The sequence below is a fragment of the Paroedura picta genome, chromosome 13 (genome assembly GCF_049243985.1).
Source record: "Paroedura picta isolate Pp20150507F chromosome 13, Ppicta_v3.0, whole genome shotgun sequence".
NCBI classification, from domain to species: domain Eukaryota; kingdom Metazoa; phylum Chordata; class Lepidosauria; order Squamata; family Gekkonidae; genus Paroedura; species Paroedura picta.
This window is the reverse complement of record NC_135381.1, coordinates 25,924,901-25,951,847: the sequence shown is the minus strand read 5'-3', so window position 1 is coordinate 25,951,847 and position 26,947 is coordinate 25,924,901. Positions and strand designations below refer to the sequence as shown.

Here is a 26,947-nt window from a genome sequence, read left to right as displayed (position 1 = left end):
AGTTAGGTATTGTTTGCAAAATGCTTTGAAAATGAACACTACTGTATAAACCAGTAGCACCTTTAAGACCAACAAAGATTTATTCAGGGCATGAGCTTTCAAGTGCAAACACTCTTCGTCCACCAACAAAGATTTATTCAGGGCATGAGCTTTTGAGTGCTTGCACTCAAAAGCTCATGCCCTGAATAAATCTTTATTGGTCTTAAAGGTGCTACTGAACTCTGATTTTATTGTGCTACTTCAGACCAAAATGGCTACCCATTAGAAACTACTATATAAACATCATATTACCAGTGTCCTTTAAAGCAGGGGTAGTCAATCTGTGGTCCTCCAGATGTCCATGGACTACAATTCCCATGAGCCCCTGCCAGCAAACGCTGGCAGGGGCTCATGGGAACTGTAGTCCATGAACATCTGGAGGACCACAGGTTGACTACCCCCTGCTTTAAAGCAGTTGCCATCCATCAGGAGCCCATTTTCAATGTTATTTGATTTCATTACATTCTTTTCTGAGGTGATGACATTTCCCCACCCACCATTATCTGATTTTTATTAGCGTGATATATTACAAAAATTTAAACTTCCAATGTTTGCCTGCCCTTGGGTGCCATGACAAGTGCTGCAGCAAGTGTCCGGCGTTGCGTCTTCTGGGGAGAGTGGGAAAGGGATGAGCCTGCTCATGTCACAAAGTAGCTTTTTCAACTTATTTTTGTGTACAGGACCCTGTTACAAGAAAACTTAGCAGCCGTGGTTCTGACGGAGAGTTCAGGAGTGTGAGCAACCAAAATTATCTTCTCCCGGATCTCTTGCAGCAAAGCCTACTTTCAAACTGTTCCGTAAACCGGCTAAACCAGAACAGGCATGGACTTCAGAACCAGTCTGTTCCCAAGCAGGTAAAGCTTTACTCTGTTTATCAATAACTTCTGTATTAGCAGTCCCTCTGACCTTCTGGTTTCTCAGGGAGCAGGAGCCTTGTTGTTTTAAACCAGTGGTTCAACTGTGTCACCTTAACTATAGAGCTGTATCTTGCTATACAAAATGCAGTTTAGGACATGTTGACTATGCTGCTGTTTTCAATACCTAGATAAGCAAGTTCCACTGTGTCCAAGCAATAAAATCATGAGGTAGGCTGAACATATGAAAAGTCAGGTTATGTAGACAGGGAGTTCTCTCTGTTCTCAGAAGTTCCCAATATATTCTAGATTATAAGAAGAATTAATGATAATTTGGGACACAGCTGATGTGGGAGGTCATGGCCCCTGCCCCGGGGACTGGGCCATCAGGGGGCAGATATAGTTCACTAAATTCACTGGTCGTTTACCTGGAGAAGGGAACATAGGATGGGCCATTCTTCAGCTGCTGCTTTCTGATGCAGGCTGCTGGCAAATCTCATGGTCACAGCCACTACTTCCTCCCACTCTCTTCTTGGTTCTGTGTTTGGCATAGGAAGCCAAGAGGTAAAAAGCACTAAGAACAAGCTTTAGTGAAGTGGTATAATGGTCATAGCAGGGTTTTTCCTAGGATGATGTAGAGCTACGTGGTCCACATGCTGTCGGCATAGTACCATCCCAACAGAAGCAGTCAGAACTGCAGTTCCTATATTTCTTCTTTTTTGTTATAGGTACCAAGCATTGAAAATACCTCTTTGAAAAACAGTTCCTCATCTGTTTCATCATTCACTTCGTTCATAGACCCTCGGCTTCTACAGATCTCACCTCCCTCCAGTCCGACAGGATCAAACTGTAGTTCTTGTAAGTGTGATTGCTCAGATCATAAGCAGGCTCTGCAAGTGTGCTGAATTGCATTCTGTAGAATTATGATTTTAGTTTCCTGTTGATTTTTAGAAACAAAATATAGGCCTTAGCAGGTCTCCCAAGTTCTGGCAAAACAGTCCTTGGCCCATTCCGCACACATAGGATAATGCACTTTCAATGTGCTTTGGCAGCTGGATTTTCCTGTGCAGAACAGTGCATTACCTGTTGTGTGCAGACTTGCCCCTTGATTTTTTGTTCAATTAATGCAATACATTTATATTTCTCCTGGGAATGGTATACTGACATAAAGTTCTGCCTCCAGGTGCTTTTAAATTTTCTGCCAACATTACTTCTGGGGTTATTGAGTTGTGTAGCTCTTTTAGAGATGCTTCTATACTGCTGTCTCAAAAGTGATATGCAGTTTTAATTTATGGAAACATTATTTAAACCAGTCCCGTGGAAAGTTCTACCAGCGGTTATCACAATAAAACACTCATTAAAATGGAAGTGTGTGTACATTCTCCATATATCATACTATGATTCAAACGTAACCTATTTCTGTTTACACTGAATCATGAGAACCCCTATAAATAAACTTCCAGAGGCAGTAGGAGATGCTCATGCTCAGACTGAGGAATGATGCTAATGACTTCTAAAAGTAAAATTCAGCTGAACATTAGAAGTTTTCTAACAGTGAAAGTGGTTTGACAATGAACCAGTTGCCTGGAAGGGGCAGTCTCTCATTGGAGGTCTTAAAGCAGAGACCAGACTCATCATTGTAGTAGAGAATTTGCATGAGAATGTCCATCTTTGTACTTCTGGGCTTGGGTGAGTTGACTTTAATGGCCTAATGGGTCAACCTCTGTCCAGGAACCTTCAGCCAGTTGGCTGTCTCAGAACGCAAAGCCCTGCATGGGGCATAGGGAGTTAGGTGGCCCCTCAAGTACACTGGACCAAGAGCGCGGATGGCTTTAAAGGTCAAAACCAAAACCTCGAATTTGATCTGATATTCAGCTAGTAACCAGTGCAGCTCCCTCAGCACAGGCTGGATATAAGCCCTCTAAGGCATCTCAGTGAGGACCCTAGCAGCCACATTGTGCACCAGCTGTTATTTCGGGGTCAAGGACAAGGGCAGGCCTGTGTAGAATGAGTTAACAGAAATCCAGTCTGGAGATGACCGTCACATGGATCACTGTGGCTAGATGCCCCTGGGACATATAGGGTGTTTGTAACCTCTCCTGGAAAAAATAAAAAAATGCCAGTTGGGCTACCCAAGCAATCTGGGCCTCCATAGCTAAAGAGGCAACCAGGATCACCTACAAATTCTTGGCAGAGTGCAAGATCTCCACACCGTCCGGGGGGGGGGACACACTTTCTGATCTGGTCCTACTGAACCATAGGACCTCTATCTTGGAGGGATTGTCTTTCAGCTCGCTTTGCTTGAATCAGATCATCACTGCTTCCAAACATCTGACAAGCATATTAGGGGGGAAGTTGGGGTGGCCATCCATCAAGAGATAGAGCTGGGTGTCATCAGCATACTGATGACAACCCACTCCAGACCAGCTAGGCCAGAGGATGCATGAAGACATTGACTAAATTTGGGGAGAACACTACAGGAGAGTTGGTAACGATGTGATTGCTCTTCCCCCATCGCAACTCTCTGTGTACGGTTCTGGAGAAAGGAGACAGCCACTGAAGGGCTGTCCACCAAATCCCAGCCTTGGTGAGGAGATAGGCCAACAGCTCTTGTTCACCAGCATCAAACACTGCCGACAGATGGAGCAACAGGAGGAGGGCCAACTTGCCCCAAGCCAGCTGGTGCTGGAGATCATCTCTCAGGGTGACCAGCACTGCCTCTACCTCATGGCCAGGACAGAAGCCAGACTGGAATGGGTCAAGAGCTGAAGTTTCTTCCAAGAGCGCTAGGAGCTGATCTGCCACGGCCTTTTCATTCATCTTCCTCAGAAGCCCTAAATGCAAGAAGGGCCAGTAATTGGTCGGGTTATGGGGATCAAGTGCTGGTTTCTCCATCAAAGGGTGGACTACCACCTCCTTTTGTTACTGTACTGCCACCAGTAGGGAGAGAAGGAGCAGTGCAGATATAGCAATGCAGGCGTTCTAACACTTTAGATAGGGGAGGGGCTGTGGCCCAGCTGTAGAGCACCCACTTTGTGTGCAGAAGGTCCCAAGTTCAATTCTCAGGATCTCCAGCTAACAGAGTATCAAGTAGAGGTTGAAACCCTCAACTTCCAAAAAGCCACTGCCAGCCTGCGTGGACAGTGTTGTTCTTCATAGACCAGTAGTTTGATTCAGGATAAGGCAGCATCATTTGTGTGGAATGTGTGGGGCACCTCATGGAACTGCTATAGGGCAAAACAAGCAATTGTTTCACAATCTTTCTGCCTTTTGTCCCAGCTTCCAGTGCCAAGCCGGAACCAATGAGTAGGCAGAATGCAAGGAAAGGTTCCGTTGTAAATGTGAATCCTACCAATATCCGACCGCAGAGCGACAGCCCAGAAATCCGCAAATACAAAAAGAAATTCAATTCAGAGATCTTGTGTTCTGCATTGTGGGGTAAGTCAGCTGAAGGGCGAAAGATACAGAGGGTCGTGGAGTTTTAGCAAGTTATGGTGTCCCTGTGATTACCCAGTTCAATACTAATCGTACGTTTGTATAATACTTTTCACTTGTCAAAGCATTTCAACTATATTAGCAGAGTTATCCATGTACTGGCCCTGTAAAGTAAGCCAGTATGATTATCTTTCCTTTGCAGGTAGAGAAATAAGGCTGAAAGGCTGTTTAATGTCCCTCAGGCCTTCTTGCACGGCGGCAGCTACTGCGCACTGCCACTGTGCCATTGCGTCGGGGCAGGATGCCCTGCTGTTCCCTGTGTATGCACGGGGGCGAGGCATTCTGGGCTGCCCTGGCGTAGCACGTACGCACTGAACACCGGGGCTAGGAAGTAAGTTGGAGCAGTGGGGGGGGGGGAGGTTTGGACGGCCCAGGGGGAGTGGGGGGCCCAGGCCCCCTCTGCATGCCCAGATGGGGGCAGGGGGTCACCCCTGCCAGCTCCAGGGCTCCACAGAGCCTGCAGGGACACCGTAGGATTGGGGCTGGGCGGGCCAACAGGCAATTATGCACAGCTCTGGCCCGCCGCAGCCCCGGCTTACCCAGGAAGCTATGGAAGATCCTGCGTTTGCTTAATGCAGGCCTTCCGTAGCCCTGGGCTGGGAGGCACCTGTGCTGGTGGCGGCAGCAAGCATTATCGGTGATCTTTCCCGAAGCGCTGCTGCCACCAACATGCCACCATCATGGTCCGTGCATAAGGGGCCTCAGTGAGCTGGTTTAAGACTCTGTCTCTCAATCTATCTATCTATCTATCTATCTATCTATCTATCTATCTATCTATCTATCTATCTATCTATCTATCTATCTATCTATCTATCTATCTATCTATCTATCGAGCTTATGTCACAATGCTCAAGTTACAGTTAACATGTGATCTCCATGGCGAGCTGGCAGCTATAAGCCAGCTGTGAATTCCCAGCCAAAACTTAATTCTAAAACACTGCAGGCGGCCAATACAGCTCAAGACTTTGACATGAAAGGCGAAGGGGCTCTAGCCTTATGCTGCCGTCACAATTTGAATTAGGCCCCTGTGGCATTTTAGAATTAAGTTCTGATGAGGAACTCACAGCAGGAGTTACAGCTGTAAGTCTCCATGGCAAGCACATCTTAAACACAACACGTAGCTTGGGACTGAGGTGGGGATTTGAACCAGTGACCTAGCTGACAGGTCATCTCTCAGCTGTTGTACTCTAGAACAGCAGTCCGCAACATTTTTCCGGTTGCGGACCGCTGCCAAGAAGCTTGCCGGGCCGCAAACAAATCAGCCGCTTCGGTGGCCGATTTGCTCACAGCCTGGCGAGCTTCTCACTGCAGGGGGGGGCGGGGAGAGGGAGCTGCAGCCCACTGCTGAGGCTCTTGCGGCCCAGCACCAGGCTGCAGACCAGGGGATTGGGGACCACTGCTCTAGAAGCTCAGGAAAAGACCCTCGTTTATCCACCTCCTGTAAGATCTCAGCTGAGTCCATAGCAGTGATGGACAAAGCTAGGACTCCTTATGTGGGAAAGCAGCATCTCAAAACAGTGGGCCATGCTGCCTGTCATGTAAGAATCCGTCCTCATTATTGATGCCTTTAGTTCCCCACCAGCTTTAATTTTCCATCTTCCTGACGAGGCAGCAAGGCGATGAACCCTGCAGAGCTGATACAATATTTTACCCATACCCTCCCTCCTCAGTTGGAGTCTTAAATGAGAAGCAAAATAAATGAATGAAATGCGAGAAAGAAATTATCTCAGGAAATGTAGATTTACAGTTTACAGCTCTCTGGGTTTCATTTGATGTATGTTTGGAGGAGGCCAAGATTTTAAATTAAGAACAGAACAGCATAGCAAAGCTTGTAATGATATGTGTGCTGAGGTGGAGAACGCTGTGTTCTTACCGGGCCATTGCTAGTACTTCACTGTATTTATTTTTCATGCCATGTGATACTTTCTGCCATCTCATTATTTCTACCAGAACACTCTGATAAGAAGCCTTATCAGACATGGCAACCAAATGGAAGCCTTGCCCGCTGGATGTCAGTTCAAATCTACAACCCATCAGTGCTTCTGTGGGCTCAAAAACAATCTGATTGCAAAGGGATTTATTATTGAGGATTCAGAAAACAACTTAGAGATGGGAGGAACTCACATGCCCTTCCCAAGAGGTTTTACTAAGCCATGGATGTTGTTTTGGTTTTGCTTCCCTCAAAATTCCTTAGATGTTTCTTTTCCACAGAGGGAACCTCCATATTTGCTCCAAAGTTCTGCCTGGGGTAGAGTCTAGTGGCCAATGTAGCCACAGATCAGCTTTGCCTGAAGGATGGAGATTTATTTACTATCCTCAAACTCTCAACACATCTTTGGCTACTGTCAGGACCTCAAACCATGCATAACTCAATCTGCAGTAATTTGTTTCTCCCTGTGGGTCCCATAAAGGTAAAGGTATCCCCTGTGGAAGCACCGAGTCATGTCTGATCCTTGGGGTGATGCCCTCTAGCGTTTTCATGGCAGACTCAATACAGGGTGGTTTGCCATTCCCTTCCCCAGCCATTACCGTTTACCCCCTAGCAATCTGGGTACTCATTTTACCGACCTTGGAAGGATGGAAGGCTGAGTCAACCTTGAGCTGGCTGCTGGAATCGAACTCCCAGCCTCATGGTCAGAGCTTCAGACAGCATGTCTGCTGCCTTACCACCCTGCACCACAAGAGGCTCATTATATGGGTCCCATATAAGGATATAAACTCCAGGGGAGTAATTGCATTCATCTATCGCAGGAAAGCCAAGTCAGAGTCTCTGAGCAACATAAAGGCTACCCAATGGAGTTAAGCGTGAGTCTTTTCTGGGCTAGAGATGTATGAAGTTGGTTATTCTTTTTCACATTAACAGGGGTCAATCTGCTTGTGGGGACCGAGAATGGGCTGTGGCTTCTGGACCGCAGCGGGCAAGGAAGAGTTTACTCGCTGATAACTAGGAGGCGGTTTCAGCAGATGGATGTGCTTGAAGGACTCAATGTGCTAATTACCATCTCAGGTTTGTTCAGTATTTAAAAGTATCTGACCTAATGCAGGACCAGAAGCAATTCAAAGAAAATTAGATTGTAAATTAGGTTGTAAAAAACTTGTCAGTTCTTTTGGGCTCTTATGTCCTCGTTTTCTGAGGCAGATGTGATACAGGGTGCTTCACTGCCTGCTTAGTATGCAGAGTGGATTATCAAATTTACAGAGTATCCCAGATCTTTAAAACTGGTTGGAATCTGGTTTCCAGTGCTTAACGACATTAATCATTGTATGTTTGTTTATTTAAAGAATGTTTTGTCTTCAACAAACTGGTGTTGGCAACAGAGGGGCCGGCCATTTGATTTCTTTTTAATTATGGAACAGACATGTATATGCCCTGACCTGGCTGGTGCAAGCTAGCCTGGCCTAGTCAAATCTCAGAAGCTAAGAAGGGTCTACCCTGGTTAGTACTGGGACAGGAGACCACCAAGTAAACCTGAGGTTGCTAAGCAGAGGCAGGCAATGTCAAACCACCTTTGAATGTCTCTTGGCTTGAAAATCATCCAGGATCACATTAAGTCATTTGTGACTTGATAGCCCTTTCCATTCGCAAGCATGTATAGATGTGATTTAATCCTGAAATAATGAATGGAGGACTTTTTTAAAGGGGAAGAGAATGGGAAAGATGCCATTGTAGCTTGAAGCAGTGGTCCCCAACCTTTTTATCACCGGGGACCGGTCAACGCTTGACAATTTTACTGAGGCTCAGGGGGGGGGGGTAGTCTTTTGCTGAGGGATGTCGCCGCCGCCAGCGGAGTCCCTGCTCCACTTGCATTCCTGCCAGTGCCCCTGACTTCCCGCCTCCCACTGGGGGGCGCTTCCAGCAGCACCTGCACAGTGCCAGGCTGAGGGAGAGCCCCAGCCATGGCGGCCGCTGGAAAGCAGGGCAGCCCCTGAGGCAGCAGCCGGGGAGGAGGACGAGGAGGAGCTGCGGCCCAGTACCGACAGATCCATGGACCGGTACCAGTCCCCGGCCCGGGGGTTGGGGACCACTGGATGCAAAATATGTAGAGTGATACCTTTTAATGAAACATGCTTTGGTGTATGTCCTTTCACATATCTATATAAATGGCCATTTTTTAACTGAGACACATACATACATAAACACACACACATGTTTACAGGATGGGCTACAACAACAAAAATCTGGAAAGACTTAGAGACACATTTTCAAAATGCAACATTTTAAACCATTAAAACATACAAAATCAAAATTTTATTAGCTGTGAAGGGAGAAGTCATATTTTGTAAAGGATTGGGGATCATGGCTATGGGGTGTTGAATGAAAAGCCATAACCTAAAAATATACTCCTTGTGATACGTCAGCCTGAATGATAGTATTGTTCATTGCACTTAGAAAGTTTTCTTCATAGAGTTTGACTGTAGCCTCACTGGACTAGAAGCATTTCTGAGTGCATACGCAAAGTGGTTTACATTGGCTCCTGCATGCATGTAAATAAGCCATCAGGTTTTCAGCATGAATCTGTGTAAATGCTTCGCAAGAGTCTCTGTGGGTTTGTGAGCAGTTGTCAGACTGTAGCAGATCTCCGTAACAGAATACAGGCTTTGCTTGTAAGAAGTTCTAGATTCAGTCTCTGTCATCGCTAGAGGAAATGATCTGAGGTAGCAGGACTTTGGGCTGATCCTGCGTTGAGCAGGGGGTTGGACTAGATGGCCTGTATGGCCCCTTCCAACTCTATGATTCTGTGACTAAGAAGACCTCTGCTGCAGTCAGAACACCCAGTAATGGACCAGTCAAACCTGTGGCTTGATTCTGTGTTCCAACTTCATATGCCGCTCATGCCACGTTACATTTGAGGTCCAAAACAAGTTCAAATTTTCTTCCCACTTCCTACCACAGCAAATGAAGCAGCAATAAGGAACTGAGGTACAGTCTGCTATCAACAGCGGAATACAGAAATAAGTAAACTAATAGCCATTTTCTGCTTTTGTTCCAACAAAATTTAGGCAAAAAGAACAAGCTACGGGTGTATTATTTATCCTGGTTGCGGAACAAGATTTTGCGGAATGATCCTGAGGTGGAGAAGCGGCAAGGCTGGGTGCCAGTGGGTGATCTGGAAGGATGCGTACACTACAAAGTTGGTGAGTGTTTCTCTTCCTCCTGCAGCACCACAGAAGGCCCATTTGTTATGTTGGAAAGAGGTCTGCAAGAATGTCAAACTGGTCTGGGCCCATAGGGAACCATCTCCTGATCCAGTAATAAATACTGTAGAGATGACTGCTCTTGACGGGTTTTTTTTACTGAATAGCAGCCAAGCAGAAGATGTTCTGTCAACCAAGCAAAAGTTGAAAGCTGTGTCTTTGCTATTAGGGGGGAAGCAGAGGAGGGACTCAGAGATCAATGAAAAACCATGTATTCAACAATTTCTTTTTCTTTATCTCTATGTTATATATCAATCATCAATAAGGTCTATTATTATATATATATATAAAAGGAAGCCGGGTCTTTGTTATCTTTAATGTGCCTGGGCTTATCTGTCCATTTCTCACTACCCTTTCTTCAAGAAGAAGAAGAAGAAGAGCTGGTTCTTATATGCCGCTTTTCCCTACCCGAAGGAGGCTCAAAGTGGCTTACAGTCGCCTTTCCATTCCTCTCCCCACAACAGACACCCTGTGGGGTGGGTGAGGCTGAGAGAGCCCTGATATTACTGCCCGGTCAGAACAGTTTTATCAGTGCCGTGGCGAGCCCAGGGTCACCCAGCTGGCTGCATGTGGGGGAGTGCAGAATCGAACCTGGCATGCCAGATTAGAAGTCCGCACTCCTAACCACTACACCAAACTGGCTCTCAAGTGCCATAACGTGCCATTTCTCCCTACTCTTTCTTCAAGGAGCTCAGGGTAATATACATAATTTTTCTCTCCTCTTTTTTATTCTCACAACAGCCCTATGAGAGAGGTTACACTGAGAGTGACTGGCTCCAAATCACCCAGCAAGCTTCATGGCTGAATGGAGATTTCAAACCCCATTCCAATCTTAGTTTGGCACTCTAATCACTAGACTGCACTGTTTTCATACAGCCTACTTCTCACAGGGATAGGTGTTGCAAGCGGTGCTCTTGTTGAGCATGAAGGTTGTAGGAGAGAAGACACTCTCCAAGGATTTGTTTAAACAGTCCAGGCTTCAAAAGTGTTAATTCTGAAATATAACTCCTGTATGAACAGGACCCCTGTGCAGTCTGAGCCCTGCATGTCTGAGGGACTGCCTCTCCCAATACGTTCCCTGGAGCACACTTCATTCATCAAATGTTAACCCATTGGTAATCCCTGGCCCCAAAGATATCTGACTGGTCTCAACCAGAGCTAGGGCTTTCTCAGTCCTGGCTCCAGCCTGGGGGATGATTTGGTGGCTGAGAGCAGGGCAATCACAGAGCTATCACAGTTCTCCAGGGCCTATAAGATGACACTCTTCTGCCAGACCTATGATTGAGGCCATGAGAGCCTAAGATCACAGGGGGCACCCTTTTCTCCTCTTAGAAGTCACCCCCTTCTTTGAGGCTGGGCATATATGCGTGGTCTACAGCCAATTCCTGCAGGTCACACTGGAGATGGGTGAGGTGGGGAATAAGACTTTGTTTGATAGTTTTTAAAAAAATTTCAGGATCTTTTAATATGTTTAAGAAGGTTTTTATCTATTGATGTAGACCGCCCAAAGCACGCTTGCAGAGAGGGACGGTCTATAAATCATATAATAAATAAATAAAATATTCTACTCAGCTCAGTCCATGTACTGATACAGGTGATCTGCTTGTATTTGATGGCACAATGGACTCCTATTTGATGAGAGCCCTGACATTATTGGCATTTGAATTATCACTATTATTGATTGGTCTTAACAGAGTTACATGACTGATTTACTAGGTAATGACTGTCTGGTTCAACCTTTACATTTGCTTCCTCATCTATTAAAAATGGAGTGAGTGCAAGGAATTATATCCCACAATAAATTAGAGAGTTAAAGATGTATTTGTCTTTTGTGACCAAAATAACACAGAATCTTACAATACACTGTAGACTATACAACATTTATTGTGTCAAAAGCTACTTCCGCTACACATCTGATATATCTTCAAAGGGAGTATTTGATTTTTATCCCAGGATACTGATTAAGTGAATAGGCTGTAGGCTGTTTTGCTCCCAAGTTATGCATTAAATTACGGACTTTTGGTTTCTACATTTTAGATCATGTTTCATTTCTCTAACTAGCTTTTTAAAAACAAATATTTTCCAGTGAAATATGAAAGAATTAAATTTCTTGTGATTGCTGCGAAAAATTCAGTTGAGGTCTACGCCTGGGCTCCCAAACCATATCATAAATTTATGGCCTTTAAGGTAAGTTAATATAAGACATTCTTATTTTACTGAACATGGATCAATTTAATTTTAATAATTCTTTTGAGAATGCTGTGCACATTTCTGTTTGCAAGTGCTGATTATTTGTGTGGAAATGTGGCAAAGAGGTAAATGAAAATCTGGTTTAATTGTTATCCTTTCTCCCCAGTCCATCTTGGGAACTGTAGTTCTGAGAAAGGATCTAGAAGTCTCTCCAAAGCTTATTAAACAACAATTCCTAAGAGCCAACTTGGTGTAGTGGTTAGAAGGGTAGACTTCTTATCTGATGAGCCAGATCTGATTCCCAACTCCTCCCCCATATGCAGCCAGCTGGGTGACCTTGGGCTCACCTAAGCCTTGATAGAGCCTGTTCTGACCGAGCAGTAATATCAGGGCTCTCTCAGCCTCACCTCCCTCACAGGGTGTCTGTTGTGGGGAGAGGAAAGGGAAGGAGATTGTAAGCCGCTTTGAAACTCCTTCTGGTAGAGAAAAACAAAATATAAGAACCTACTCTTCTACTACTTTTGGAGAAGCCCTGACAAAACACATTTGCCCAGATTCTTTGTTTTATTTAGATGCATGGGATTTAATTGGAAAACAGGTCTCCCTTGGGAGCCTGTTGAACATATGGGAGATGAGCAAAGTGGTGGTTCAGACAATACAACTTGAGATATGTACTTATACCTGACTTCATGATTGTATCTGTTATTTTTTTAAAAGAAAGACAAGTAATAATGAGCCTTCTTTTTTCAGTTATGAATTCATAACCAAAAAGACTCTGTGATTTCTTTTTGCAGTCCTTCACATCGCTACATCAAAAGCCCGTGTTGGTCAACTTGACAGTAGAGAATGGGCAGAGGTTAAAAGTCATCTATGGCTCGCCATTCGGATTTCATGCTATTGACGTAGACTCTGGTTCAGTGTATGACCTGTACCTGCCAACACATGTAAGATCCTGTAGGAAATTTCTTTCTTCCCCAGAATGTCCTTTAAAAAACATGACATTTGCAATGAGCTTTTCAACCTGTGCAATTTTTAAGGGAAACGTTGAGTCTTAGCTGGATGACAGGTTTGCTGCTGAAGTTAGAACTTAGCATTATGAGGTCAACTCATCTTTTAAAACCCTGACAGCTGCTTTTTCTCAGCAAAGCAACATTGAAGGGGGACCAATCTGTGTGGAGATGAATTAGTTATACAACATGGAATTCTGGTCTATGTCAACCATGCAAAAGCTCCATCTTTCTGTTAATTATATGAGCTTTCTCCAAGGCTGCTGAAACGGCGATTTTGGGTCACATGGAAAACGTGGAGGGGGAAGAAGCGAAGCAAACCGCTTGTGCACGGGACGGGACACAACAGCGGCAAAACCCAGAGTAATCGATTATGCACACGGCGACCCTGGTGCCGCTTCTGGTTGCACCCCAGTCACCTGGAAGCTGCGCTTTCTTCCACGTTTCGCTAACGTGGCTTTTTCAGCGGCATGCACCGAATCTGCGACCGGTTGCAGCCAGCTCCGTGCGTTATCGCCGCCATTCCACACCGAATGTGCGCTATTCCCCCTGTGCATAATGGGCCTATGTGAAACCCTAGTACAGGGATCCATTAGTGGGTAATATTTGGGGTGAATGCCCATTTTTAAACAAAGAAATGCATCATTATTTTTACTTGTGTTGCTTCTCTAACCTAGCAGTTTGTTGCTTCTCTAGCCAAGCAATTTGTTGGTACATTTATGGGGAATTAGGGGGGGGGGGTCAAGCCTCTGAATCCAGATGCTCTCAAACCTTGGCTCTTCCTCTGTAACTGTTGCTGAATGCTTTTCCATCACACTTCCAAGCTGGGTTTGTTCAAGGAGATTAGCAAAGTGTCTATTAAATCCTGTGGAGCTCTGAAATGGACTATGAGCTTGTCTCCCCATCCATGGTTCTATTCCTTATGAGCAATGGCTTTACATATCCAAGCCAGTTCCTCTGCTCTGTGTGCCTGCAGCTTGGTTATTGAGAAAAAGCGATACAAGGAGAAAAGGTGAACATCTCACAAAAAAGCAGTCCTCTTCTGCAGCAAGCTCCCATTTAATTACGTACATGAGAGGCAGCATTTCCCAGATGAATGTCCTCAATATGGGGGCTCCCCTAGGAGAACTGTGTCTATTTGTGCTCATTCATCCACCAGAAGAGAGAACGTACTAAAAATACATTTTCCCCACAGATTACAGGACCTGAAATAAATGTGTCACCGCAGTAGGCTGTAGTTTCTGGCAGTCTTTGTTATTGGAGGGGACCAAATTTGATGGACTATAGATAATGCTCTTCTAGAAGTAGGAAGGTTTGGTGCTGGCATCCTAGTCTACTTTTGAATGCCAACAGGTTGAATTTAGACATGTTTGCTGTTTAGTTTCCTTTCCCTGTTCCCTGCTTCAATCGCTCATGCAAAAAATACCAAGGCAACGCATTAAAATTGCTCTCCGACTCTGGATACCTGTTCTGGTACTACGGATAGTGGCTGCGGAGACCCTTGGCCTGGGGACATTAAGTCTGGCAAGTAAAACTTCCAAGGTTCTTCTACAGTTTGTTTTCTGTGTGGGGCAGAATTGCACTTTTTTATGAGAACAGTTTCATGTATTTTTGCAGTCTCTGCAATTGAAGAGAATTGTGTCTTCCCAGGAATATACTAATTGCAAAGATAATTTCATTAGATACTAATGATAATCCTCTTTCCGGTACTGTTGGAAGTGCTAGGACTGTTTGCAGACAGTTTTGTCTTTACTCTTAAGATTTCTTATAACAAAATCCTACCTTTGTGTGTGCTTCCTGCAAATCCATTCTTTCTGTCTCTTGGGAAGTATATAGGCCTTTGAGACTAGATGAGAAATTGCTTAAAACTCTTTTGCGATGTGAAAACTTCAGATTTTCAGGACATTAGCGGTATGGCAACTGAACAGATTTTAAACATTCTCCTTTTGTGCATATGTCCATGGTTTAAGGTCTATTATATTTGAAACTCTGAATTACCGAGAGGAGTATATATACTTAGAGAAAGCTGGGTATACTCAGTTTGTTTAAAAGTAAGAGTTACTAAGCCACACAGCTACTAGGACTGAGATGCACCAGTTTCTGTCTGAACTGTGTATTTTTTAAAGTTGTCATTGAATTTTCTTGAATCACAAGTTATTAATGCAAAAAGGGGGTGGGGGGAGAACAGCTATTCCAGTAGAAATTCTCAAAAGAAGAGGGAGAGCAGTAATAAAGAGACATATGAGGAAATAAATGCTGTACATATTAAGTATATTGAAGATGTTATTTCCATCCAAGCTGTAACAGAGCTGTATGCTAATGGATTTGTAGCTTGGGGCATTTTCCTGTATTATTACATTGTTTACAGATGCACTATTTTAGATGTCATATTTAAAAACACATGTAATTCATCCAATGTTTATTTCAAAAGTATTAATGCATCCGTTGTTATGTCTAAGTCATACCTGCTTTAGCTAGTAGCAAATCAAATGCAACCTAAGGGTTTAAAAAAAACAAACAAAACAGAAGGAAAGTTAAGTTACCCCCCACTGCCGCCTGTGGCCAGATCCTTCTAATAAGATCAATTTCACCATCCAAGAGCTTAGTTTTTAGCCTTGGAAGGAAAATAATTTTGTCCAGATAATGAGAAGAGCAAATTGGTTCTGACATATTATAAAGTAAAGCTTTTTAATATTCAGCAGTATGCGTGCTGTGTTGGCAACGAAATTAAGAGCAAAATAGTAGGGAAAAAAATGATCAGTAAGTAATATTGATTTATTCCTCATCAGCCATTATATAATTTTACTGTGTTGATATTTTTAATTAAGTAAAATGCTTAGATGTTTTTCAGTGGTGTTTGTTTTATAATACTGTTTACAGTTGTTTTAAGCAAGGTCATCTTGAAACTGGTGTGGTTTATAACAGGGGTAGTCAAACTGCGGCCCTCCAGATGTCCATGGACTACAATTCCCATGAGCCCCTGCCAGCCTTCCCACGGGCTCGTGGGAATTGTAGTCCATGGACATCTGGAGGGCCGCAGTTTGACTACCCCTGGTTTATAATATGCCACGGTTTATAAACCCCTGGTTTATAATATGCCATATTATTTCTAATATGTGTACAAATGTGTCTTTTGTTTCTGATAACTACATGAAACTTGCAAAATGCAAATTAAATATGGAGTAATGAATATGCTGAACAATCCTTAGTGTGATATCCAAGAATTTCCACACATTAGTAAAAATAGCGTTATGCCCACGTAATGGCAAACCACTAAATTGTATTGCGCCTCTAAGGCCTTCCTCACCTTTTTACTGTCTCGTCTTTGTCTTCCACCTTTTCTCATGTCTCACCATCCTCATCTGCTTCTGGAAAAGGCGAAAGAGAGCAATACGCCTTATATGCATTCGACCTGTCAATCGATTCAGGCAACTAATCCCCTTCCTCCATATTGTGACACAGTTTCCCACGATGATTGCTAATTTCTTTAATTCATACTCCTCCATTGCAATGCCTAATCATGGAATAATAGATGCACAGTGCTTTTTAAAAAATGTCACCTCTTATGGGATCATGAGTCCTTTGATAAATTAATATTATTCCTGATTTTTTGGAAAGAAAACCTTTGAGAGGCAGGCTTTGTGTCACAACACCGAATAAAATATCATTTTATTTCTGGCATCACCTACACACATGTCTGCCTATTCGTTGCTCCAGTCACGTCACCATTTTTAAAAAGAAAAGAAATTCCCAGGAACAGTGGAGAGGGAGGCAGGTGCAAGGGTGGGACGATGCAGACAATTGTAGTGCATTTGAGCCTCCATACTCTCCTTCTGCTGGTTTCCTGCTGGTTGCCCGCCAGTGGAACACACTTCTTAGTGTGGTGAATCCACTTTATGCAATTCCCAAAGAAGCACTTTAAAATGAAGGATGTAGCGTGCAGTCAGCTGGCCAGAGGTTGGAAGTGGGCGACGTCATATGGAGGGGCCAGAATATTCAGCTTCCATTCAGCAGGCATGAAACTATTTGTAACAGGTGTGGAAATTCCCTTAAAGATAATCTTTTAGAAAACTTCTTTCCTTATGATAGGTATTTAACAAAATACATAGTCTAGATTCCAGAAGGTAGTTTTTATTTGTATAACCTTTGCTGGTACTATGCTTGCTGAGTTACATTCCTCAAAGTTCATTAACATCAGTGGACTTAGCAGACTTTCGTATAAGCTTTTACCCCAGTTTACTTCTGATTCAGTTGTACATAACAAAACTGCAGTCTATTCCATGATCTAAGTTTTAGTACATATTATTCCAGATCCAGGGGAATATACATCCACATGCCATTATCATACTCCCTAACACCAGTGGAATGGAACTTCTGCTCACCTATGAAGATGAAGGAGTCTACATGAACATCTATGGACAATTCTCAAAGGAAAATGTTTTACAATGGGGAGAAATACCTGCATCTGTAGGTAGGTATGAAAACAATGCACACCTAACATAAACTTCTAATAGAATTGTGCATGCACACTCAAGCTGGAGAACTGTTCTAGGAGCTAGACTAATTTGAACTCTTAAGCAGATTTCTTCTTCAAAATAGCAGGTATATAAAACCCTGCAGACTTTGACAATAGGAGGCAGGATTTAGGTCCTACACTGTGTTTTATTACCTGAAACAGCCTGGCAAAGCTATTATTTGCCCTGGCACAATTGGAATCAATTTGTTTATACCAGTAGTTTACACTCTGCATTGCTGTTTCAGGTTAGGAAAATGACATGGTTCAAACCAGGTTCTTAAAGTCCTGTTTATTGGTGTATGTTTTTAAGTAGCTACATACATAGGCCCTTGACCTGGATGGCACAGGCTAGTGCAATCTCATAAAATCTTGGAAAGTAAATAGAGTTGAGTCTTGTTAGCATTTGTACTGGAGACCACCAAGGAAGTCCAGTGAAGCTATACAATAGAAGGCAATGGCAAACCACTCCTGTTCATCTTTTATCCTGAAAACCTTACAGGGTTGCTTTAAATTGGTTGCAACTTCATGGCACTTTACACGTACATAGATTCCTGACCTGGGTAAACCAGGCTAGCCCAGTCTCATCAAATCCTGGATGCTAAGCAGAGTCAGCCCTAATTAGTACTTGGATGGGAGACATCAGGAGAAGGTCTTGGTTTTTGTGCTCTGTTGTTGGCTCTCCAGAGGAACTGGTTGACCACTGTGTGAGACAGGATACTGGATTAGATGGACTATTAGTCTGATCCAGAAGGGCTCTTATTGGTCCATCTAGTCCAGCATCCTGTCTCACACAATGGCCAACCAGTTCCTCTGGAGAGCCAACAGAGGACAGAAGCCGAGACCTTCCCCTGTTGTTCCCTTCTGACTCTGGGATTCAGAGGTTTAGTGCCTTTGAATGCGGAGGTCCCCCTCAGTCACCACGGCTAGTAGCCACTGCTAGACCACCAAGGAAGTCCAGGCCGGCTAAATGGCATTTCCCAATGTCATCTTTAGCGTTCATGCAAGCAGGGTTTTTCCCTTACCTTGCTGTTGAAATTTCATACCAAACTTTTTATAGTGGCTCTTTCTCATTCTTGCTGCCTGAATTAGGAGTATGAGGCGGCAGAAGTGCAGCAGGAAAGACAAAGAGAAAAATGAGGAGCTTCCCACACATAAACACACACACTTGGGAGCAGGAGATCCATCTGTGTCTTAGATCCTCTCGCAGCATGCCCTGTCTTGCCTAGAGGTGAAAGTGTTGTTGATAGCATATTTGCTAATGTTCTTAAACATTCATCGAAGCTTGGTTTGGGTGGATGCCAGGCTTGTCCTGTTTCCAAGCTGAAAGGCAAGAGGCACCATGAGGCTAAGTCCTGTTTGAAAAATAGGTTCTGCTTCCACAGAGCAAAGCAGGATGCCATATGTTGGTTCCTTTCTGGCATCTGAGTCATCACTCTTTCCCTTTCCAGTAAACCCCAGAGTGGCAAATTATAATCAGCGCATGTCAAGGCGATTCTCCTCTGCTCCACATTAATGTTTAGCACTGTATATGCTGAAGTCCCCACATCCCCCCATCTAGCGTGAGTAGCACAGCATGAAACTCTTGAAGACAAAAGAACCATTACCTGAGTAGACTTACTAGAGAAAAATCCCGACTGTGAGTATCAAACGTATTTGGAAGCCAGACTTAAAAGATCCTGGGAGGCTACAGTGCTCTGCATAAGAACTTGGAAGGTAATGGGGATGCTGTGTTTCTTGCTGAAGGAAGAAGCTGCATTCCCTTTAGAAGGGCAGATTCTTCCATTTTTCTTGTTTTTAAAGCAGTACTTTTGTCTAAAGTAGTCTTTTGTCAAATGTGGTCTTTGAAAGGAACAGTGAGCACCAAACTGTAGTAGACATGGAATCAGTCTACACCAGGGGTAGTCAACCTGTGGTGCTCCAGATGCTCATGGACTACAATTCCCACAAGCCCCTGCCAGCAAATGCACTGAAATCGCACCACACAGAGCTCACCTGAATTCCCCTGGAGAGGAGGGGATGCCTGTTACTGGCAAGGGGGGGGGAACCTTGCAGTACACTAGGAGGCTCAAGGGATGCCAGCCTCCAGGGGGAAATGAGACCTACTGAAATGATACCACATCTCAAAAATTGCAACAGAGAAGACACCAGACAGACACATCACTGCCTTAGCAAGGACTACACACACCCCAATAGTGCAGAAGCACACTAATCTACCCAGCCCAGTAGCAGCAGGCAGATGTCTGGCATGCAAAAAGACAATCCACTTGCCCCGGGCATGCCTCGGAAAGTGGGCGTGGGGTGGAGGGGGTGTATCACGTGGACACCTTTCTCATCCTCTCAGCAGGATCAGTGCATGCACCCACACTCAGTGCCCCAGAGCAGGAGCGCTGGATCCATGCTTCGATCATCACAGGCTCTCTCTTCCATCCTCCACACACACACAAAATAAGAACAGCTAAGTGGAAGATGAGCTGGTCTTATACTCCGCTTTTCACTACCCAAAGGAGTCTCAAAGTGTCACCTTCCGTTCCTCTCCCCACACTAGACACCCTAAGAGGTAGGTGGGGCTGAGAGAGCTGTGACAGAAATGCTGTGAGAAAACAGCTCTGACAGGACAGGAGTTAGGCGAGGTCACCCAACTGTGGCACTGGCCGCACATCTAACACTGGGGAATCAAACCCAGCTCTCCAGATCACAGGCCGTCACCTTAAACCAGTACACCAATAACATCCATCCCAGGGCCCCCCTGAGAGCTGATGGTTTTTTGCGTTTTACATGGACCTGTAAGGCTCACTGATGGAGAAGAAAGCACTCGAAAGCTCATGCCTTGAATAAACCTTTGTTGGTCCTAAAGGTGCTACTGGACTCTGATTTTATAGTACTTTCATAGTTCGAGTTTGAGGATTCATTGAACTTCATCTTGGGCATGGGGCATTCAACTTCTGCCAGCTTCATTATTAGTGACTGAAGTCTAAAATCCCTGACAGCATAGGAAGACAGCTGTCAGCTAGCCCTGGGCACATGGATCCCTGGGTGGCTGAACAATAGATCAGGCAAGCTAAGTCTTGTGCTAGTTGGGGTTGTTTTTCTCCTCTCTGGAAGTAGCAGCTAACAGATATGAGACACATGCCCCATGGAGGTAGGCTAGCCCAGACAGCTACGAACTCATTGAAGGTTATTTTTAGCCCTGACAACTTAATACAGTATCCTCCTGACTCCTTGTGACAGCTTTTCTCAGATCTGGGGACTGCGGTTTGAAGAGGATACTGAGAATTCTCTGGCTCCCTAGCACCCTAACTTCCTCTGGCCCAGTGGGAAAGACAATTACTTTTAATTGGTTTAAGCATGTATTGTAGACACACTTTTCCTGCTTTAAGCTAGGAGGCAGGGCTACTTCCAAGGTCCTCTCTGATAAACAACTCAGGAGTTCTTTTTGAAATATGCTGTTTGGATCTAGCACTGGAAACTGTCAAGTCACAAACGAGTTATAGCAATCCTATAAGGCAGTGGTCCCCAACCTTTTTATCACCGGGGACCGGTCAACACTTGACAATTTTACTGAGGCCAGGGGTGGAGGGGTAGTCTTTTGCCGAGGGACGTGGCCGCTGCTGCCTGAGCCCCTGCTCCGCTTGTTTTCCCGCCACGCCCCTGATTTCCTGCTGCCCACTGGGGGGCGCTGCCAGCAGCAGCTGCACAGGGCCACACTGAGGGGGAGCCCCAGCCATGGTGGCCACTGGAAAACACCAAAGGTGAGCCGGCGGTGGAGTGGCAGGGCAGCCCCCGAGGCAGCATCCGGGGAAGAGGACGAGGAGCCACGGCCCAGTACCGACTGATCAACGGATCGGTACCGGTCCCTGGACCGGGGGTTGGGGACTGCTGCTGTAAGGCTTTCAAGGCAGGAGATGAACAGAGGTGGTTTGCAATTGCTTGCTTTTGCATGGCAACCCTGGACTTCCTCGGTGGTATTCCACCAAGTACTAAGATGGGCTGACGCTACTTAAAGATCTGATGAGATTGGGCTGGCCTGGACCCTCCAGTCAGCGCCATGAGATGTATGCTGCATTACCAGAAGCAGATCATGAGCCATAATTGTTCCACTCTGCATGGCACTAATCAGACCTCATCTAGACCAGTGGTTCTCAGCAGTTCATATCTTATATCCTACCAATCACTCTGTCAAAAAACCTGGATCCCCTGCTTTGTTCAATGAAGAAGAAGAAGAAGAAGAGTTGGTTCTTATATAACGCTTTTCTCTACCCGAAGGAGACTCAAAGCGGCTTATAATTGCCTTCCCTTTCCTCTCCCTACAACAGATACCCTGTGAGGTGGGTGAGGCTAAGAGAGCCCTGATATCACTGCTCGGTCAGAACAGGTTTATCAGCACCGTGGTATGCTGCTCTAGCTGGCCACACCCGGTAGCAGCTGCCTCGGTGAGGCCTGGGCGGCCAGCCCAGACAGAGATAAGGTACAGTCCAAGTCACCGGGAGCTGATAAGTACAACGTAGAGCCAGGCAGAGAGGAGTCAAACAGTCAGAAGGTCAAAGTCCAGAAAGTCCGAGAGTTCACCAAGCCAAATCACTTTACCGAAATCCGTCGTCAGGTCCAAAGCCAGAGGGTCAAGGTTTCCACAGCAAGGCACGATAGCAGAGCAGGTCCGGGGGGTAGTCGCATAAATTGCTTCCACGCTAGCTAGCTGCTTCGGTCTCCCTAAATCCAGTCCATCTAATCAGCTGCAGCTGCATGATGACTCACCCCTCCTCTCCCGGCGTGAGTCCAGCTGAACCCCATCGCCTCTGACAGTTCGCCTGAAGTCTCCGACTCCTTCTTCGTTCTGTCAGCCCCACCCTGTGGCTCTGCCTTAAACGTACAGCCACGTCCTCTGTGTCTGCTCCCTCCTCCTGCGGAGGTCTGTTCTCTGTCAGCTGCCAGGAACATCCCTCCCCCGGGTCCAGCTCATTGCTCAGATCTGGCTGGGCTGTTGACGCTGGTTGCTCCGGCAACCCCGGGGAGTCGGGAGGCAGCAGCGGGGGTGTGACACGTGGCGAGCCCAAGGTCACCCAGCTGGCTGCATGTGGGGGAGCGCAGAATCGAACCTGGCATGCCAGATTGGAAGTCCGCACTCCTAACCACTACACCAATGCCATGTTTACAAGCATTCTGTTATTATATGTATCATTTACAGTATCATGGGCATAAAAATTGTACTAGTATTGTTGTGAATTAATCTATCTGGGTCTCAGTTTTTATAGCAGTCACTAAGAATTTGCTAACCCTTAATCCCCTTGGTGGCCTACATATGTAGCACATATCATTGTTTGGGAACTACAGATCTGTATTCAGTTCCGGATGGTGCACTTTAAGAATGATGGACACTAATTAGAACAGATTCAGGGGAGAGCAACAAAATATTTGGGGAGCTGGAATATATCTTACAAGGAAAAGCTATATGAACTGGAAATATTCAACATAAGTGGAGACTGAGGGAACACCGTGGGCATTTCTGCACATTAGTAAAAATAGCGTCACACCCATGGAATGGCAAAGCGCGACATACTATCACGCCTCCCCCCTTGGCCCCCATCACCTTTTTGCTGTCTTGCCTTTGTCTGCCTTCTTTTTGCATGTCTTACCCTCCTCACCTGCTGCTGGAAGAGGTGGAAGAGAGCATCGTACATTATACTAATGTGCTGAAATGTCCTGGGATTCCCAGAAAAGGGAATCTTTAAAATGGAGGATGTAGTGAGCAGATGGATGTGGGAGGCATCATGTGAAGAGGCCAGAATATCCAGTTTGCATTTGACTGGCATAACGCTACATTTAATGGGGACAGAAATCCCCCCAATGTTCTGGAACATGGAAGGAGCACAAATCTGGGGCAGGTGAGATGCACCAGGCTAAATGCTTCCCCGTGCAAGAGCAGGAAAAGGTGGGGCAACCTGCCCCGGCTCAAACTCCAGTCTGCAGTCCAGCACAAAGCCTCCAGTGCAGAAAAGGTCCAGGTGAAGGGGCATTATACATTGGTTCCTCATTACCACAAGAATACAGACTGTAATGTAGCAAATACTTATAAAAGACACATTTACCTGTGCATTGTGAGTGCATTCACATGAACAAAGTTCACAGTGTTTCATCAAAAATGTACTGAGTGGAACATTTGGTGCTGGAAAATGATGGAACAAATGCCAAATGGGTGACATTTGTTCATGCCTGCTAGGAATGGCAGACTTCAAGCAGCGAACCATCCAATTGGCATTCCTTTTGTTGTCTTTCTCCTACTTTAGCATACCTTCAGTCCAACCAAATTATGGGTTGGGGAGACAAAGCTATTGAACTGCGTTCTGTGGAGACAGGAAAACTGGAAGGAGTGTTTATGCACAAGAAAGCACAGAAGTTGAAATTTCTGTGTGAAAGGAATGATAAGGTACGTACACGAAACTCAGGCACGGTAAACTGAAGTAGGAAGAGGAAGTTCTATTTTATGATCTGTTTTAAATTGCATTATATTAAATGACCATATCCTTTTGGTCTCTTATGTAATAACTTCATATAACTTGGTCTGAACGACTGTAATAAAGTTTGATTGGTTGATTGAAGTGAAAACCAGTTGAACTGGTCCTTTGCAGTGGGAAAAGCAGTGCTCACTGTGGAGGCCTTGTGAATGAATCCTCAAGCTCTTAATACTCATCTGGCCATGCAAGAAGATGCTACTCAGCAAGCATTGCTGGAGTATTTGTATTTCTGAGAAGGTGGGCTTATGTCCAAAGCAGCTTATGCTAGAGTAAAATCTTGCCTTAGAAGTGTCACAAGATATTTATCACAAGGCTACTATTCATTTTTACTGTGATAGGCAAACACCATTGATGGTGGGAAGTACTGTCAAGTCACAGCTGACTGTGACCTTGCAGGGTTTTGAAGGCAAGAGATGCTTAGAGGTGGTTTGCTGTTGCCTGCCTCTGGTTAGCAACCTTAGACTTCCTTGGTAGTCTCCCGTCCAAGACTAGCTAGAGCCGGTCCTGCTTCACTTCAGAAGACTGATGAGACTGGGCTAGCCTGGTCCATCCCAATCAAAGCGCCAACACTGCTGCAATCATAAAGAAAAATTAACATGCACCTTTTGTTTCCCCCTTCTCAAGGTATTCTTCGCGTCTGTACAATCTGGAGGCAACAGTCAAATTTATTTTATGACACTTGGTCAGAACATCCTGTTCAATTGGTAAAGATCTCACTAGAGATAAACTATGTTACAGAGGTCTGCACATTTTTCTCCAGGAAAAGAAGTGTTCATTAAGCCGTCTTTCAGTGGTGCAGCAATATTCAAGATACACCATTTAATAATTTTGGAGTTATTTTAAAAGAGCTAACAAAGCTGTCTGTATGATAGATATAGCAATTGCCCTATACTACGAAGTATGCACAGGTATTTTTGCACAAATATTGTAATGCTATTATGCTAAATTCCCATGGATTCTATTTTGGACAGCAATAATATACAAATAGGTTTATTAAGTGGAATAGGCTGCCTAAGGAGGTGGTGAGCTCCCCCTCACTGGCAGTCTTCAAGCAAAGGTTGGATACACACTTTTCTTGGATGCTTTAGGATCCTTTGGGCTGATCCTGCGTTGAGCAGGGGGTTGGACTAGATGGCCTGTATGGCCCCTTCCAACTCTATGATCCTATGATCCTATGATTCTAAGTGTGTACATCACTTGTTTTGAAGTGGAACCTACAATGTTTAGTTGGTTTTCTATTATTTTTCTTCTCTACTTAAGAATCTTGTTTCATCAGATGGTATAGTCTTTATCACAGAATTGGCAAACAATAGCAATAGCAAAAAGACACAATGGTATATTGATTACCAGTCCAGCCTGGAGGAAGGGTGGAATAAAACATGATAAACTGCAGAGCTGATGTGTCACATTTTTGTTGTGAAAGACAGCATCCTAGTGGACTGTACCATCTACTCTTGGTCATTAGTGATTTTATCAGAGAGCCCAGGGTGTAGTCTGCACGGGTTTTTTTTACCAACTCTCAGTTTGAATAAATCCCTCCCATCTATACTGAATTCGATTTCTATTTTGATTTTGTGCACTTTAAATTTTCCCTCTGCAACATGCATGATTGTTCCAGAGTGACCCTACCTTTTCACTGCGATATCCAGAAGTGGATATAACCCTTGATATTTGAAAAATTGCCATCAGTAAGTGTGCAGATTTCTGCTTTTTGCAAGTTAACTTCCTTCTCTGTGCCTTGTAGGAAAGCAGTCTTCCCTGATTGGCCAGGGCATCAGTTCAAAGACTTCCTGGTTCCTGGTTGCAAGGCTTGTCTTAAAATGACTGCGCGCCAGAAGCCTTGACTTCTCTCAGCAGAGATTTGCCTCTTGGATTTATTCCCCCCTCTTCTACTGCCTCCAATTCTCTCCCCCACGCCCTCATTCAAGAAAAGAGACTCCTGCTGCGCTTGGCTCCCCTCCCTGCTTTGAGCTTCCCCAATCAAATGCAGAACATTTTCTGTTTCAATTAGGGGGAGGGAGAATATTCAAATCAATCTGAGTTCAAATCAATCTGAATTCAGCAGGATTCATAACAGACAAACAAAGTAAGTGCAGAATCAGCCCATGTTATTGAACCTTGGATAGATAAGAACAGTAGATGAGGACAGATAGATAAGGACAGTATTTTGCCATATTTGATCTCACTGTACAATGCATTTCTAAGGAATGGTTTTAGAGAGATCCTGCATGGCTCTTAAAAAGTAAAATGTGATTACTCAACATTTGTTTCCATTTTGGAACTCCTGTTAACTACTGATGCAATAGAAAAATATATGTATAGCTTTGTAAATATGTTGTGTCAGAAACTTTATATATATCTTATTTAACAAATATACATGGCTAATATAGAAATATCCCAAAGAAATAAAAGGAATAATTCACTGGGGAACTTCTCATTGCAATGAGATCTAGGCCTCTTTGTTTCAGTGAAACTTATGCAGGAGAAGTTGTCAGTGGATTGTAACCAGTAACTAAAAAAAAAAAATCAGGTATTTTGTATGACTTGCATCTGAGCAACAGACAATATTCTTTAATGGAAAACTTTTCCACCATGCAATTATATTCTCAGGGGATTATATCTTGAGATATTCTGTGGTTGTATGTTCAGGTTTACATGTACAATCATTACTTAAAGTTTGTATAATGCTTTGGGAAATGTAAAGTAATAAATAAAGTGCTACCTAACAGAATTTGATACAAATATGTTTTTCCAAGAGATATATTTGCAGTTCTAGGGTGAAATGGGTAGGTTGATACTGAAAGTATTTTAAAATATAATATTGACTTTAATGTAAAATATGCCTGACTACATATTGCAAGAGAATATACCTGAACATTTGATTATTCTGTATTTGAAGACGTCTTGATTACTTGAAGTGTGTACATCTGTGACTGTTATTTTGTAAAAGAAAAGACACCAAATTTTAATCAGGATCTGTAAGACACAAATTCCTATTTTTGGAAGGAAACATGGTGATCAGGGGAGTTTTGTATCTCTAACCATATGAGGAGATTAAAATTTGGTCTTTGAACTAATAATTTACTTCAAGAGCAAGGATTTTCAGACTACTGCTCAGAAGCTAAAAAAATGATAAACAGC

The 26,947-nt window shown here is 44.2% G+C and overlaps 1 protein-coding gene across 5 annotated transcripts in view; it reads left to right on the top strand.

Moving 5' to 3' along the window:
* NRK (Nik related kinase) overlaps positions 1 to 26,548 on the top strand; it is a 100,559-nt gene extending 74,011 nt beyond the window's left edge. For all 5 annotated transcript variants that reach the window (XM_077307347.1, XM_077307346.1, XM_077307345.1 and 2 more), the window contains 10 exons: positions 720 to 893; positions 1,622 to 1,751; positions 4,173 to 4,331; positions 7,252 to 7,395; positions 9,390 to 9,524; positions 11,671 to 11,771; positions 12,569 to 12,718; positions 17,093 to 17,252; positions 23,579 to 23,718; positions 24,431 to 26,548. In XM_077307347.1, the coding sequence (XP_077163462.1) occupies positions 720 to 893; positions 1,622 to 1,751; positions 4,173 to 4,331; positions 7,252 to 7,395; positions 9,390 to 9,524; positions 11,671 to 11,771; positions 12,569 to 12,718; positions 17,093 to 17,252; positions 23,579 to 23,718; positions 24,431 to 24,514 (1,377 nt within the window). In that variant the 3' untranslated portion in view covers positions 24,515 to 26,548. The remainder of the gene's footprint in view (positions 1 to 719; positions 894 to 1,621; positions 1,752 to 4,172; positions 4,332 to 7,251; positions 7,396 to 9,389; positions 9,525 to 11,670; positions 11,772 to 12,568; positions 12,719 to 17,092; positions 17,253 to 23,578; positions 23,719 to 24,430) is intronic.
* The last annotated feature ends 399 nt before the right edge of the window (positions 26,549 to 26,947 follow it).